Raw genomic sequence first — 14185 nt, 5'->3', positions numbered from 1 at the left:
ATAATATAAACATTTTTGTATTTATCTCAAACACAATTTGTCAAATTATTTAACATTTATGAATGAACAGTTTTTTTTAATAAAAAGAAAAAAAAACACAAATTATTGACATTTAATTGCGGTAAAATTTAATACGCTTAAGGCTGTTAATAAAGCAGCTGTCAGTCATTGGAATCAAATAAAATCAATCAAATTTGTTTCATTTTAGCTTTTGATTTTTCGGGAGTTTTTTATTTAACAATTTCTTTTCTGTTTTTGCTCGATTTAGTTTTTTTTTATTTTTGCCCCTAAAACAGTTCAAGTGACAAATTATTTTCACTAAGTGAACCCTTAATTAAGTAGAGAAAACAATAGAGTTAAGCGTTTAAAAAAATGCGGAAAAATTTTTTAAAAACTGCATTTTTTCTAAAAAAAATGAAATCAATTGATTTGAGGCATTTAAGCGGAAAAATATCGAACACAAAAAGAGGGTTGTTTTTATTGCGGCTAAATTGGTATAGAATTAATTGTATACTGCAAAAAATAAAATAACAACAAAATAATTGCAACAAAAATTCTATGAAAAACATCAAATAATAACGTTTTACTAGAACAAAGGCCTTAAAGCGGATTTGATGGATTGAAATTTGAAAAATCTTATCGACGATTATGTTGCAATCAATCAAAAATCGTTTATCCAACCAACAACTGGTTTCAAACGAAAAAATATAAAATAACTAGAATTGAAAATCGTTTAATGTGATATCATTTGGTTTTAGGGGGAGTAATTCAAAATCATGTATGTGTTGACAACAAGAACGATTTAAACACCCCTTAAACCAAACCCTGAAATGAAGTCATACAATGTTTTTAGGAGTTGAAACATTGTAACGCACTTTGCGCCAAAAGATTTATTCTGTTTTTTGTGTTTTAAAGGCGGTATTTTTTAACATATTTTTCTTTATTCTTTTTTTGTTCTTATCGCTTGTTTGAAAATGTCAACCTACACTCTGTTTTTTTTCAAATATTTAACAATAAAACTGTGTATTTAGAATGTAAACAAGATTTAGTTACAAATATTTAAAATGAAAGACGTACACAAGTATTTTCCAACTCTATTTCTAAAGCCCTCAGGCAAGTCATGGAACGACGCCACTTTAAAAGACATGCACAGTGGCACAGATTTTAGAAAATATTATATTTATTATTTTCATTTCAAATGTGAACTTTAAATAAACTTAAAACAAGTAATTTTGAATTTCATCACTAATGGTAGGAAATCCAAAATAAGCATATAAATGCATGTTTTTAGTGTGTGTCGCATAGACTCATAGATAACATAAATATTTAGACGTTGCAGACCAATTTATTTTAGAATTTTGATATTGATTTGTTAAAGCATATTTTTGATTTGATTTAGTAGCAAATTTAAGGTAGTTTTTAGAGAATATTTACTCTCTTAGTGTGTATTTTAATGTTTTTTCATTGTTTTTTTTTAATTTTTTGTTTCAAAACTTAGTTGTGCCGATGTCTAAAAGCCCGTTTATATATGGGCTAGGTAAAATAAGGATTAGTTCTTGGGACCGAAAATGAGCCAATTGCTTTATATTAAGTGTAGGTCCAATATTTTTGTGCGTTACAAATATCAGCAAAAAAATATATAAATAAAAACGTATTTAAAAATGAATAGATAACTCCCAGCAAAATCTTTACATACTCAGTAAGTAGGCAAGTAATATTGGAGAAAAGTGTAAGTAGTTACTTTTTGGGTAACTAACTACTTATTTTTGTTCGACGATGACCAAAAAATAACTAGTTACAAATATGCTTATCCGACTTTTCCGGATTTAAAACTGGTTTTACAGTTATTTTTCATGTTTGCTATTCCATTCTCTTACTCAATGCCCCATTAAAATATCAACATCTCATGAAAAAACTTCCGCAATAGACTACGGTTAGAAACACTAAATAATTCCCTATTAGACATACGCTATAGACAATTGGCTACAAATTCCATTAAAAAAAAATAATTTATTTTATTGATAATAACTACATATCCTGCAATACTCATTATACATTTTGGTAAAGAAATTTACGTCTTCTTCAAAGTTATTTATGTAGAATTTAATCGTATTATTAGCGTTTATAAGTGAATTTTGAACTTCTCGTCAATTTCTAAAGGGGACTAGGGTCTAAGTTTTACCGATTTTTTATTTTTGACATAATAGAACATTTAAAGCAAGGTTGTATAGGGGTTAGGCAAAATAATGAACCATTTTCAATAGTGTTCGTCCTTGAACCAAAAAAGAGCATGTGCACAAAGACATACAGACGGACGGACATAGCTAAATCGATTCAGAAAGTGATTCTGAGCCAATTTGTATACTTAAAGATGGTTGTAGGACCAATATTTTTGGGGTTTTCAAACATTCGCTCAAACGCATAATACCCTCCCCACTATAATGGTGTAATGTAAATATATGCTTAAGTTTTAAAATTCTTTCAATGTAAAACTCACTACATTTTCGTTCCACAGTACATCGTTTACTAACTTTAATATACATACATATATAAATATAAAGAAGTGGAATATTAGATTCCTTCATTGTTCCCGTAAATGAAAAACAATTTTTAAAACATTATTTTTATCCTTAACATCTCTATAAGTGGCATAAAAATAACACATTCTAAGTCGATTTAACGACTCCATCCATGGAAATTTTTTAATCGAATTTTGAAAATAATTCCGATTAAGGATGAATTCTATTTTATTATACTCTGAAATTTTAGCAACTTTTTTGGACAAACCAAATATTTAAGTTTGCATGTATGTATGTCTCTTTAAGATTCTTGTAAAAAACGAAAGTAAGGTAAATCATAACAATAAAGCATTATGTAAAACACCCAACATTTGTCGCTTTTTTTACATTTCATTTTATTAAAGTTATAAGTACGATGTCATGTTTCATATTATATGTTGCAAGGTATGAGCTAGATTGTCTCTGGGTTTCTGTGTAAAATACGCGCCAACGTAACTGCATGTATTATAAACAGTATTAGTAAATGGATTTACTTGTATTTGACAAGTGTTTTTGTTTGCTTCCGCCTCATAGATAGACGGAGCTTATTGTCATTTGATTTAAGAAGTCTGGGCGATTATTTGTTTAATGCTTAAGGTTAAACTTTGGAAAATGTGTTTTAATCTATTTAAGTAACTTTTTAAGCTTTTTATACTCTACGTCACTTTTAGTGAGGAGGATATATTGGGTTTGTGCTGATGTTTGTAACTCACAATAATATTGGCCCTATAACCACCTTTAAGTATACCAATCGGCTCAGAATCATTTTCTGAATCGATTTAACTATGTCCTTCCGTCCATGTAAACCTTGTAATCAAACTACATGTCGCAATTTTAAAGATAATTCAATGCAAATTGGTACATGATACATGATCCTATTGTGACAGAGACAAAGCCTATTGAAAATGGTTAAGATCGGTTCGTTTTCATTTCAAATGGCCCCATACAACTGTACTCCCGAATAGGGCGCAATTTTGGAGATAATTCAATAAAATTTGGCACATGATATTTTATGGTACCGTAGACGAAGCCTACTGAAAATGGTTAACAGCGGTTCATTATTTCACCTAGCCCCCATACAACTGAACCCACCAACTAGGGCTTTTAAGTTCATAATTATGTGTAATATACTCATAAAAAGCTGCAAAACCAAGTTCTATACTAGCCTTGATAACCCTCATGAACTTTATAATTATAGGGCCTCATTTGACCATAGCCCTAATGTAGGGTATTATATGGTCGGCCTCTTATTGGTTATTTAAAATATTTATTCACTCCCCAATACAGCCAATTAAATGTTAACAAGAAAATTATCTTTAAAGATGTGGTGCCTTAAGTAAATACTTTGGAATTATATAGTAAGTCCTTTCCATACCCCTCTTACTTAGTAGTTAAAGCTCGATTAGTTTTTTATAGTTTAAAAAATGTTAATATTAATTAATTTGTTAAAATAAGTTTACTTAATAATATATAAATTTCCTTTATTTATTCACATATAAACTTAAAAATTACTATGATTTCATGTGTCTTTATTTTAATGATTAAATAATTTACGCCATGTGTATAGTGTATGTATGTACAGAAAAAAAAAATAAAAATAATATAATAAAATATATGTATATGTCTTTTTTACATAAAATGAATATAAAAATATATCAACAATATTTAAAAAGAAAACAATCTCAAAACTTAAACAATTTTAAAAATCAATAATCATCCATTTTCCCTTTTACCCAAAATTTCAAATGATTATTTTCTCTATCACTCTGTCTAAATATCACTTCGTTCAGGGCTTAACTTTGCGCTTAATTGTTGTTGTGCGTATAGTACGCTTATCCGTTCTAGTACTGTTAGACGATGCAGCAGCTTCTCTGTTGGCTATGTTATAATTGTTGGGCAGAATAGTGGTGCCACGTATGCGCTGGGTTGTCGTACGATCTTTGTATGTACAAGAGAGTTCATCGAAACCATCGGGACAATCGATTATCTGAAAGTAAAAATATTTATTTATAATAAAAATCAAATATTTAAAATTTAAAAAATTTAAAATATTAAGCTGACTAATCACAACACTTGTAAAAAATCCCTATAATTATTATTCTTTATTTACAATATATGTATGCAATTTCATAGTCATAATAAAACTAAAATGAAAGTCCGAATAGGATAAATTAGTACAGACTTTATGATCCAACATAAACACCTGCATGACTTCAATGTCAGAATGACAGTTATATCAACGAAATCTTCATTATGTTGGTAGCATTAAACAACGACCACAAAAGTTAAAGCCCATAAATAAACTCTTAAGTATGTCAAATTGTCTTGCGGTATGACTCTATAATAATTTCCATGAATTATTACGCACTTTTTCAACAAACGATTATGCGACATAAGTATTAATGCGTGCATGTGTGTCTGTCTGTGAATTTAAGTGTACATTAAAAAGGAGTTAAGTGGCTTTTATGTCATGTCATGCTCGTATCTTGGCTCTTTCTTACCTTATCACAAAGTTGATCAACAGTTATGCATTTACCACTCACGCAACGCAATTGATGGGCAGCACAAGCGGCCAGTGGCACTTTTGGTGACGGTTGCGGTTGTGGTGCAATTTTAGGTGGTTCTGTAGTAATCGAAATTATGTTGGAAGCAGCCGGCTGTAAGGGTGTGGTGCTCGAAGATAACCGGTTGGTTGTGCGATTTTCTCGGGCAGAGGAGAATTTGAATTTATTCTCCGAATCGCTGGTCATCATAATTTCCTTGCTGTCGCGGAAATTTACTGTAGATAAAGTTATATTTAATATTTTGTAATTTGTAATAATGTAAAGCAATGTCTTACCAAATCCTTTGGGACCTTCTCCTGGTACAGAATTGGTTACCTCCTCCTGTGATACTCCACTAGTTCTATTGTTTACTTCATACAGCGTATATTTGGTGGCTGAATCACCATCTGTGGCAGCAGTTATATAAGTATATAATTTTTCATTAGTCTGATTGGGCGATAAAATACTGGCATAGGAAAATACTCTAGGAAAAGCATTTATATCGGCTTCATCGAAAGTTAGGCCTCCTTCCAAACTACCCTCTCCGAACTCCTGGCAATCATCTTCATCCGAACCATCAAAACAGTCATATTTCATATCACAGCGTGCCGTCTCTGCCACACATTTCTCATTAGAACGACAACGAAACTCGTCCGGTTGATCGCATATTAAACAATTATCCTCATCTTCTCCCACAGCGCAATCTTTTATATTATCACATTGCCATTGTTGGGGTATGCAGGAACGATCATAACATTCAAATTCATTTTCATAGCAATAGCCCTTTCTTCGGGTCGGATCTTCACAACGGTGAGGATCATTGGAGTCGGGATAGAGATTACAATCAAAGGTTGCTGTTAAAGTATCAGAATTCGCTATGATTTCGGAACAGGCTTCCAAGATGGCTAGAATTTTCCAATCACAAGTTTTTACAACCATGAATTTAAATTAATATCTACAATTAACTCACCTTTACATATTCTCCTACAAGGCGGCAGTATTCCTATATGCGATGGCCTACATTCTGGTTCTAAAACAGCGCACATAAACTCCACTGATCTGGCCGAACAGTTAGAGTTCACTATAGTTTGATAATCTTTGATTTCTTCGGGTGTTAATTGTATGGATACATTATAGGTTAGATCATAATCCAATACTCCTTGACACATACTCAACGACGTGGAATAACATTTATTATCTGGCACTGATGCTTTGTTTGTCATGGGAGCGGTGGGTTTATTTTGTGTAACTGGGGGTATGGTGGGTGAAACTTTCACTAAACTATTCACAGAAGATGTGGTTGAAGGTTGATTTGACGGAAAGAGCTGTAATTAAGGAATGAAAAAGTAAAATTGCAATTAAATAGAAAAATTCTGATCCCTATTTAAAATCATTTTCCAATGTCTTACTAACCCCATTGATAAGTCTTAAAATTCGCTCATCATCTTCGATGGGTATACCAAAACTATTCTGGTGACCTGATGTAAATCGCACCACATTGGCCGGTACCAAGGCTGCTTCCTCTGAAACCATGGTCGTAACATCCATTACAGGCACCTCTTTAGCAGCCGTCACAGCATCTTTTCGTTGTTTATCCCAACCCAACACCCCTTTTGAGAGAGCATATTCTACCGTTGTTAACTTTTGTTCTTTCGGTCGTATACGCGACCTTGTACTAATGGCCCTCAGTATGGTTGATTCCTGTAGACCATGACTACGTTCCGTAGCTAAGGAGGAAGATGAGGCCGATGCTGCCAACGTTGATAACGATGAAAACGTCGACAGCGTTGTCATTTCCAATGTAGTAGCGGTGACAATTTCATTTGAATTTTCAATGACATCACCATCATCGCTAAGTTTGCGTTGTTGCATATACCGCTCCCTAGCGATGCTGACGTCATGCAGCCATATGCTGTAGGTAATTAGGCCAAAGAAGACTAAAACGCTGGCTGTAAATATCAGAGGCCAACGTAGGTATTTCCATTTGCAAAAACGTTTTGCATAATCAAGCGTTAATAATGGTGATTTTTTGGAAGCTTCTTGTGGATCAAGATAATAATTGCCCGTGAGGGGGTATTTATAACGCCGCACCTGTAGCTCAGCTAAATTTTCGGGACTGTTTAACATGCCAATGTGATATTTACGCTGAGACTGGTGGTGGTGCGGCTGTTGTTGATTGTCGTGTGATTGGCATTTCATTTCTTGTGGATACTGTTGTTGTTGCTGCTGTTGTTTGGTACCATCCCAACTGCTGCGCAGCGTTGAAGCTCGTGAATAATTAGTTACTTGTTGCAGTTGCTGCTGATAATTGTATTGCTCTTCATCATTGACTGTCTGTACACAAACGCCTAAACCATGGGGATATTTAGTTGGTTGCCGGCGTAAACCCACTGGACGACCATTTAAATTTATCTGTTGTGGGTCATCGAAATTAAAACGCTGCTGCTGCTGCGATTCGTGCTTGCCGTCCATATAATAAATTTCTTTGTAATTATTTTTATTTGCTGCCTTTAAATTCCCATTAAATTCATCTCTTTCATTAAACGGCGAACCTTTTAAAGAATCTACATCCATGAGTGTTGGGCTGACATTCAACGATTAAATGTTATTTAAAATTTGTTTTAGTACATGAATCAGAAATTGACAAATCCAGGAAGAATTTGTATGCGCAGATTTTTTGCTTAATACTTTTCGAAAATGAGAAAAAGATTCAATTGAATTTGTAATTTTTTCAGTATTTTGTAAATGTCAATTGTGAGTTTTTAAAATTGTTTTCTTTCGGCTCGTCTCGTTTCAGTTCAAATCCGCTTGTGTGAATTACAGATCTTTTTTGTCGTTGTTGCTATTGCAGGCAGTTGTTTGTGTGTGAACTCTACGATCGATTACATAAGTTGCATGTAGTTTAGAGCAAAAGCATCTGTTGCTGTTGCCGTTTTTCTTATTTCAATGGGTTGACGTTGGTTTCCTCGGTGGATTTTTGCTTGTTGCATGCTGTTTTATGCAGGTTTGTTTTTATTTTTTATTTTTATTTCTTTTTAGATTTGTGGTAATTGGTTTTGCTTGTTGTAGCTTTTGTTTTTGTTGTTGCTATTGTTTCTAAAATTATTAGATCTTTGTGATATTTGTTAATGTCAAATTCACATAACTTTTGCAAATCTTCAATTTGTCTTTGTTGGACGATTAGGTCTGCCGCTGCAATTTATTGCGGCTGCTGTGGTTGATTCTGTTGCTGCAACTAAACGTAAATAGGAGAGAAGAGTATAGATTTTTAATTTAGTTTTTTGGTTTCTTTATGTATTTTAATTGTCAATTAAGATAAACGAGAAAAAAGATCGAAAAGATAATAATTACTACCTGTAGATACCTTACAAAGTCGGCTTAAATTTTTAATGTAAATTTTTTCTTTATTTAAATGTTAAATTAAAATTTTTGTTAAAGAAACTTTAAAATTTTAAGAATTACCCTTTGGCATTAAAAGGTATAAAAGAAGGTAAATGCCTTAAATAATTCAGTTTATGTTTTTTTTCAAAATCTTAGAGATTTGAATGAAAAAAATTTTTGTTGCTAAAAACTAATCTGCCAGGTCTTTAAAATTTGCAGTTTAAATTCAAATTTCGAAAAATTTAAACTTATTATATTTTTATAAGTAAATATAAATTCAAAATATTCTATAAGATATTAAGATACTTGTTTTTAAATTTTTCATTTATTTTCATTTTTGATTGTTGCAAGAATAAGGAGAGTTATTTACACTTTTTTAATTGTTATATTAATGTTGTATTAAAAATATAAAATTTTATTTTTTGGTTTGGCCCAGCTATAAGCACATTTATAACTTTCAGATCCAATAAAATAGAATTCGATTATTTTACAAAGTACTACAATAAATAGGTTTTAGCTCCTCCTAATTTTAAAAATATTTCCAATTGTCAATTTGGAATTTGTGCATTACTTCAGAGTACTATTACTACTACTTTAGACTTTCCGAGCTAAATTTTATTGAAGTTTTTTAAAATATTGTTTTATATATGACCTTAATAAAATTCCAAATTTAAATTTTTTCTGTCAATTTTCAGTAATTTTTTATCTTAAGCAATGTGTATAAAATACTAAACTATTTGACATAACATTTTTCACCATTGTTTCAAGCAAAAATCTTTTTAATTAATGTTAACTTCAAAATCACGCCTTGTTTTCACACAATTTTCTATATAATTATCATAAACAAATAGTCAGGTTGCTCAATGCAATCAAAAACCACAAAATAATTGACTCGTAGTGCAAAAAAATACACATACATACACATAAACAAAAACCTCAAGCAAATTAGCTCAATTTGTCAATCTTCATTACCCATTCAGTCAATGCCATTTTTAAGTGAATCAAGCAGTAACAACTACTGAGTGAATCTTTTTCAATATCATGAAATACTGACTTCTTTGTGCAGATATTTTTTTGGATATGTGAGTTGGTTTTTTGTGCGACTTACTTACTGACTTACTACCAAAATATTCCCACCAATAACTGTTGCTGATTTTAATCAGCAGCAAATCGCACACAAAAATTCCATCCATACAAAAAAGTATCAAAAAGACAAAAACCAAAAAATGCATAAAAAGAAATGCCAAACGAATCCCCAAATGCTTTAAAGCACTATTTAACTATTTATTTGTTGCTTGGCTAATATGTTTTTAAACTTAAAGATAAATATTGTTTTCGTACTCACAAACATACTTATGAATGCAAGTAGATACAACAGACAAACAAAAACAATCCATAAGATGGAATACATTCGATGATTGCAATTTAAAAGATGGTGATGATGATCATGATGTTTTTTTTTGTGTTGCTGCTGAAGTAAATATGAGTACAAGTGAGTACTTGAACACACTTGTATTTACAGAATATCAACTGAAAAAAAAGTAAAACAGCTTTTCAAATTAAATTGTGTATGAAATTGTGTGCGAATTGTTGTGTATCTAAATATATTTTTAGTAGTAGTGGCAGTTTGACCTTTTCATGCTAGTTAAAAAAAAAAAACAAAAAGAAAAAAAATAATACAAAAATAATAATAGAAATAGAAACACATTTATTACTTTGGTCATATTGGTCAGACATTCATTCAAACGTTCACACAACATCAGCAGATGTATTTTGCACAAAAGAATACAAATGATTATAACAAATAATAAAAAAACTATAATATTTAAAGCTTCTAAACAAGTGGTTATAAGATTTTTGTATGGTTTAATGCAATTTAAAGAATTTAATGCTTAAAGAATGAACATAGATTTAGGTATGTGAACATGGTTTAACTTAAAATTCAGAAAAAATTGGAAATAGTTATTTGTTTTTGACAATATTAACATATCATTTATTTTTAATATTTTTTTTGGAAATAAAAATCTTATAGAATTATTCTTATAATTAATTTTTACCATTATATTAGTTAATATATGAATCAATTCAATTCTATTAGAATTTTTAAAGAGTTAACAGGTTGACTTTGAATGTACTTTGTAAAATTATTTATTGAAACAATGGTGTAGCAAACACATTTTTATAAGATATTACACCGTTTCTTAATAATATTGTAGAATATTTTAAAACATTAGGTTTAATACATAGAAATATTAGACTCAGTCCATTTAACCAAGACTTATAAAATAAACTTCAAATTATATAACATTTTAAATTAAAGGTTCAGTTTTGGATACAAAATTACATACGCAGGAAAAATTTTAGAACTTGTTCTAAAAACTACTAGTTCTAGAACGAGTAAAAACAGAACCACTTCAGGTTCTTAAACAACAGCCTTGGAACTAGTAGTGTCGCCATTAGTTCTGGAACCCGTTTTTTTAGAATATTGTTGTGGTTCTTAAATACTTCTAAATAGTTTTCAAGGAATTAGCTCTTTGAAACTAGTTATACATTACTACTTCAATGGAACGCATACTAGTTCCGAAACAACTTCTTGGAATCAATTGAAAAAAATGTCAAAAAAGAAATATTTGTTTATATGTTCTTCGTAGCTTCCCTGGAACTAGTTCCGAGGTTGACAAATTCAAACAAAAATCATTGATTAAGAACTAGTTCCAGAAGCGTTCTATAGAACGAGTGTCGACTCAATAACGCTTCCTCAGAACTAGTTCCGAAGGTGACAATTTCGAACAAAAATCATTGGTCTCAACGCCAAAGTAGAACGAGTTCAGGCTAAAATCATGTGTTCTAGAACTAATACAATTTTTCCTGGGTACATACATATTTAACTTAGTTTTTTCAAATCTGTAGAGGTACGTGGATGTTTGATGAAAATTCTACTCTAATGTTCAGTCTACGATTAGTGAATGACTAAAATGATACAAATTATTTATATATGTACATTGCAGTATCCCTTTTAATGTAGAAATATCTGAAATCTGAATACGAGAAAAATAAAAAAATATATATTTTTTAAAGATCTTGATCAACACAAAATTTCTTTTAACATCAATTAGGGCAGCAATACTGGCCATATTAAAAACAACTAGTTCTAAGTAGAACGAGTGCTAGTTAAAAACGATTCTTAAACAACAACATTGGAACAAGAGGTGCCGTCATTACTTCTGGAACCCGTTCCTAGGAACTAGTTCTTTGGAACTAGTTATACATTGCTAATACACTAGTTCTATGGAACGCATACTACTTCTGAAAGAACTTTTTGGAATCAGTTGAAAAAATGTCAGAAAATTAAAAATTTTTTACATTAAATAGTAAACTTGTTTTATATTTCTGTAACGTATATCTTAAAAAAGATTATGTGTGCGGAAGAATAATCTTAAATATTACATAAAATATAGTAAGTATTCCAAAAAAATGACACTTTAATAAAAATTCCTCAGTTTCTCAAAATTGGTGCTAATCTTAATTTCAAAATAAAAATATTTGTATACGTTTTCTAAAGTTTTCCTGGAACTAGTTTTGAGGATGACAAATTCGAAAAAATATCATTGATTAAAGAACTATCGAGAAGCGTTTGAAAGAACGAGTGTCGACTACATAATAACGCTTCCTTACAACCAAATCCAAAGGTGACTTTTCCGAACAAAAATCATTGGTCTTCACTCCAAACTAAAACGCGTTCAGTCTAAAATCATGTGTTCTAGAACTAGTTGTTGAACTAATACGAATTTTCCTATCAATTTTTTTATCAGGGATATAAAACTTAAATTCATGGCAAACTTTTTATTAAAAAAATAGCAAATATTATATAGATTATATACAGTTATATAGATTCAAAAAATAAATTTGGAATTCCAAAAAAGCCATAAATAAATATATTTTTTTTTTGCTAAAATATCAATACCAGATGCTTCATAACTAGACCTTTTACCAAATAAATATTTTAAATAGGATACAATATTTTGATTTTCTTTAAGTATACGTACTTCTTTTTGGAAATTACAAAAATGAATTTAAAAGAAAAATGTACTTTTTTCTAAAAAAATGAAGGGAAAAACTTATTTTAATAAAAGATCGTTACCCTTTGAACTAAATTTTGTTTAGAAAGTAGTAAATAAATTTAAAATGGAATATCTAAAAATCTATTTTTTACATCCTAGATTTGCATTCCATTTACATTAGTTTGGATTATTGTTCCAAAAAAGTTAAAAAAAGGATTATAATTTTTGGTCCTTTAATAGTAAATCCTTATGCTTTTGAGTCTATAGAAGGAAGGATGATTACTTTAGACCTAATGATATAACGAAAACTTAAACAAATTATTTAAAGATAAAATATTAACAGTTTTTTAAAGATTTAAAAAAATTCAAAAGTTGTTGCAAAATGCCTACAACCAAGACGTATTTGGCTCAAAATTTTGAAACATATATTTGCCTTCTAAATAATAATTATAGTCTCCTACAGAAGTAATATTTCACAACGACAAAATTGTATTTTGAAATGGTGTAATTGAACAATATCGACATGATGATGTGGTTTGTGGTCAGTGTTGCAAAGGGTGGGAGGTGATTGTTGGCTTTAGAATGGATGGGTGTAATTGAGATCTTTAATAAATGTTGTTGCAACGATTATTATTCTTATTATTTGAATTAGTGGCATGTATTTAACATTTATGTGTATATTGATTATACAATATTGTATTTACTATTGTTGTTAAATTTTTGTGTTTTTTTTTTCTTAAACATTCGTGTGGTTACAAGACCGTGTAAATTATCTCACTATGTATTTTTATTAAAACAAATGTAATGTAATTTTTTTCAGATATTTTACAAGCTTAATAAAAAAAGTTCACTGGCTTTTTATTGCAACATTTTAACACATGATTTTGATCAAATTAAAAATTGTTTATTTTTATTTGTTTTATATTTTGAAATAATTTAATAATCGTTTAAGGTTGTTTTTTCCATAAAAGATTGATTCTCTAGTGTCTTAAAAAATCACTGGTGCTTGAAATACAAATGTTTGAATCCATTTAAATAGTTTTTTTATTTAATATGCACACAATTCAAATTTTTGGCAATAATTATATTTATATTAAGTTTTACAACAATTTTACTTTATTCTTTTTTTTTTTGTTGTTATTTTGAAATTTTATTTGGCATTGGTGGTAAATTAAAATGTTGATTTAGAATTAAATATATATTTTTGAAAGCACTATTGGTTAAAATTGTTAACACCTAGACTTTAGATTTTGCATGTTAAATAATCATAACTTTATTTTAATTTATATATTTTTTATTTAAAACACTTTAAAAGATTTTTCATGAAAAAAGCGTTTAAAATACCGTTTTAGTTTTTCAACAAAATATATGGAAATGACGAGGATTTTTAGCGCGTTTTTGTACCGTTATTTAAGCTGGCTCAATTGCAACTAAACCTTTAGCCAGACTTTAATCGATGTAAAACCATTTAATAAGTTTCTTTCTGTTGGTTGTTTCTTGTTATTTTTTTGATTTTCGTATTTTGCCCCAACTTAAGTTTTTAGTTTGAAATTCTTTTAAAGCCGAATGATTGAATGAACCAAACAAACCAAACAACCAATGCAAAGCAACATGAAACACACAGAAACCAAAAAATGTTGTT

General features: G+C 29.8%; 2 protein-coding genes across 2 annotated transcripts in view; one reads left to right on the top strand and one right to left on the bottom strand.

Annotated features, from left to right (window-relative positions):
- LOC111688439 (rap1 GTPase-activating protein 1) overlaps positions 1–14185 on the top strand; it is a 208451-nt gene that overhangs the window by 46427 nt on the left and 147839 nt on the right. The window lies entirely within an intron of this gene.
- Positions 4014–14067, bottom strand: LOC111688431. Its single transcript, XM_023450946.2, has 6 exons — positions 13888–14067; positions 6515–8336; positions 6072–6426; positions 5398–6006; positions 5060–5337; positions 4014–4545 (listed from the first exon to the last, which is right to left on the bottom strand). The coding sequence occupies exons 2-6, from the start codon at positions 7673–7675 to the stop codon at positions 4345–4347; spliced, it is 2604 nt and encodes an 867-aa protein (XP_023306714.2). The 5' UTR covers positions 7676–8336; positions 13888–14067; the 3' UTR covers positions 4014–4344.

The sequence above is a fragment of the Lucilia cuprina genome, chromosome 2, assembly GCF_022045245.1.
Source record: "Lucilia cuprina isolate Lc7/37 chromosome 2, ASM2204524v1, whole genome shotgun sequence".
Lineage (NCBI taxonomy): Eukaryota > Metazoa > Arthropoda > Insecta > Diptera > Calliphoridae > Lucilia > Lucilia cuprina.
The sequence above is the reverse complement of the archived record's forward strand: the minus strand, read 5'-3'. Positions and strand labels throughout refer to the sequence as shown.

What these genes read in the sequence shown, in the direction of transcription:
- LOC111688431 (XM_023450946.2), bottom strand. Translation starts at nt 7,675, where the DNA reads ATGGATGTAGATTCTTTAAAAGGTTCGCCGTTTAATGAAAGAGATGAA. An exon ending in TTTTAAGACTTATCAATGGG is followed by an intron (nt 6,427 to 6,514) that starts GTTAGTAAGACA and finishes CCTTAATTACAG; the next exon opens with CTCTTTCCGTCAAATCAACC. An exon ending in TTGTAGGAGAATATGTAAAG is followed by an intron (nt 6,007 to 6,071) that starts GTGAGTTAATTG and finishes GGAAAATTCTAG; the next exon opens with CCATCTTGGAAGCCTGTTCC.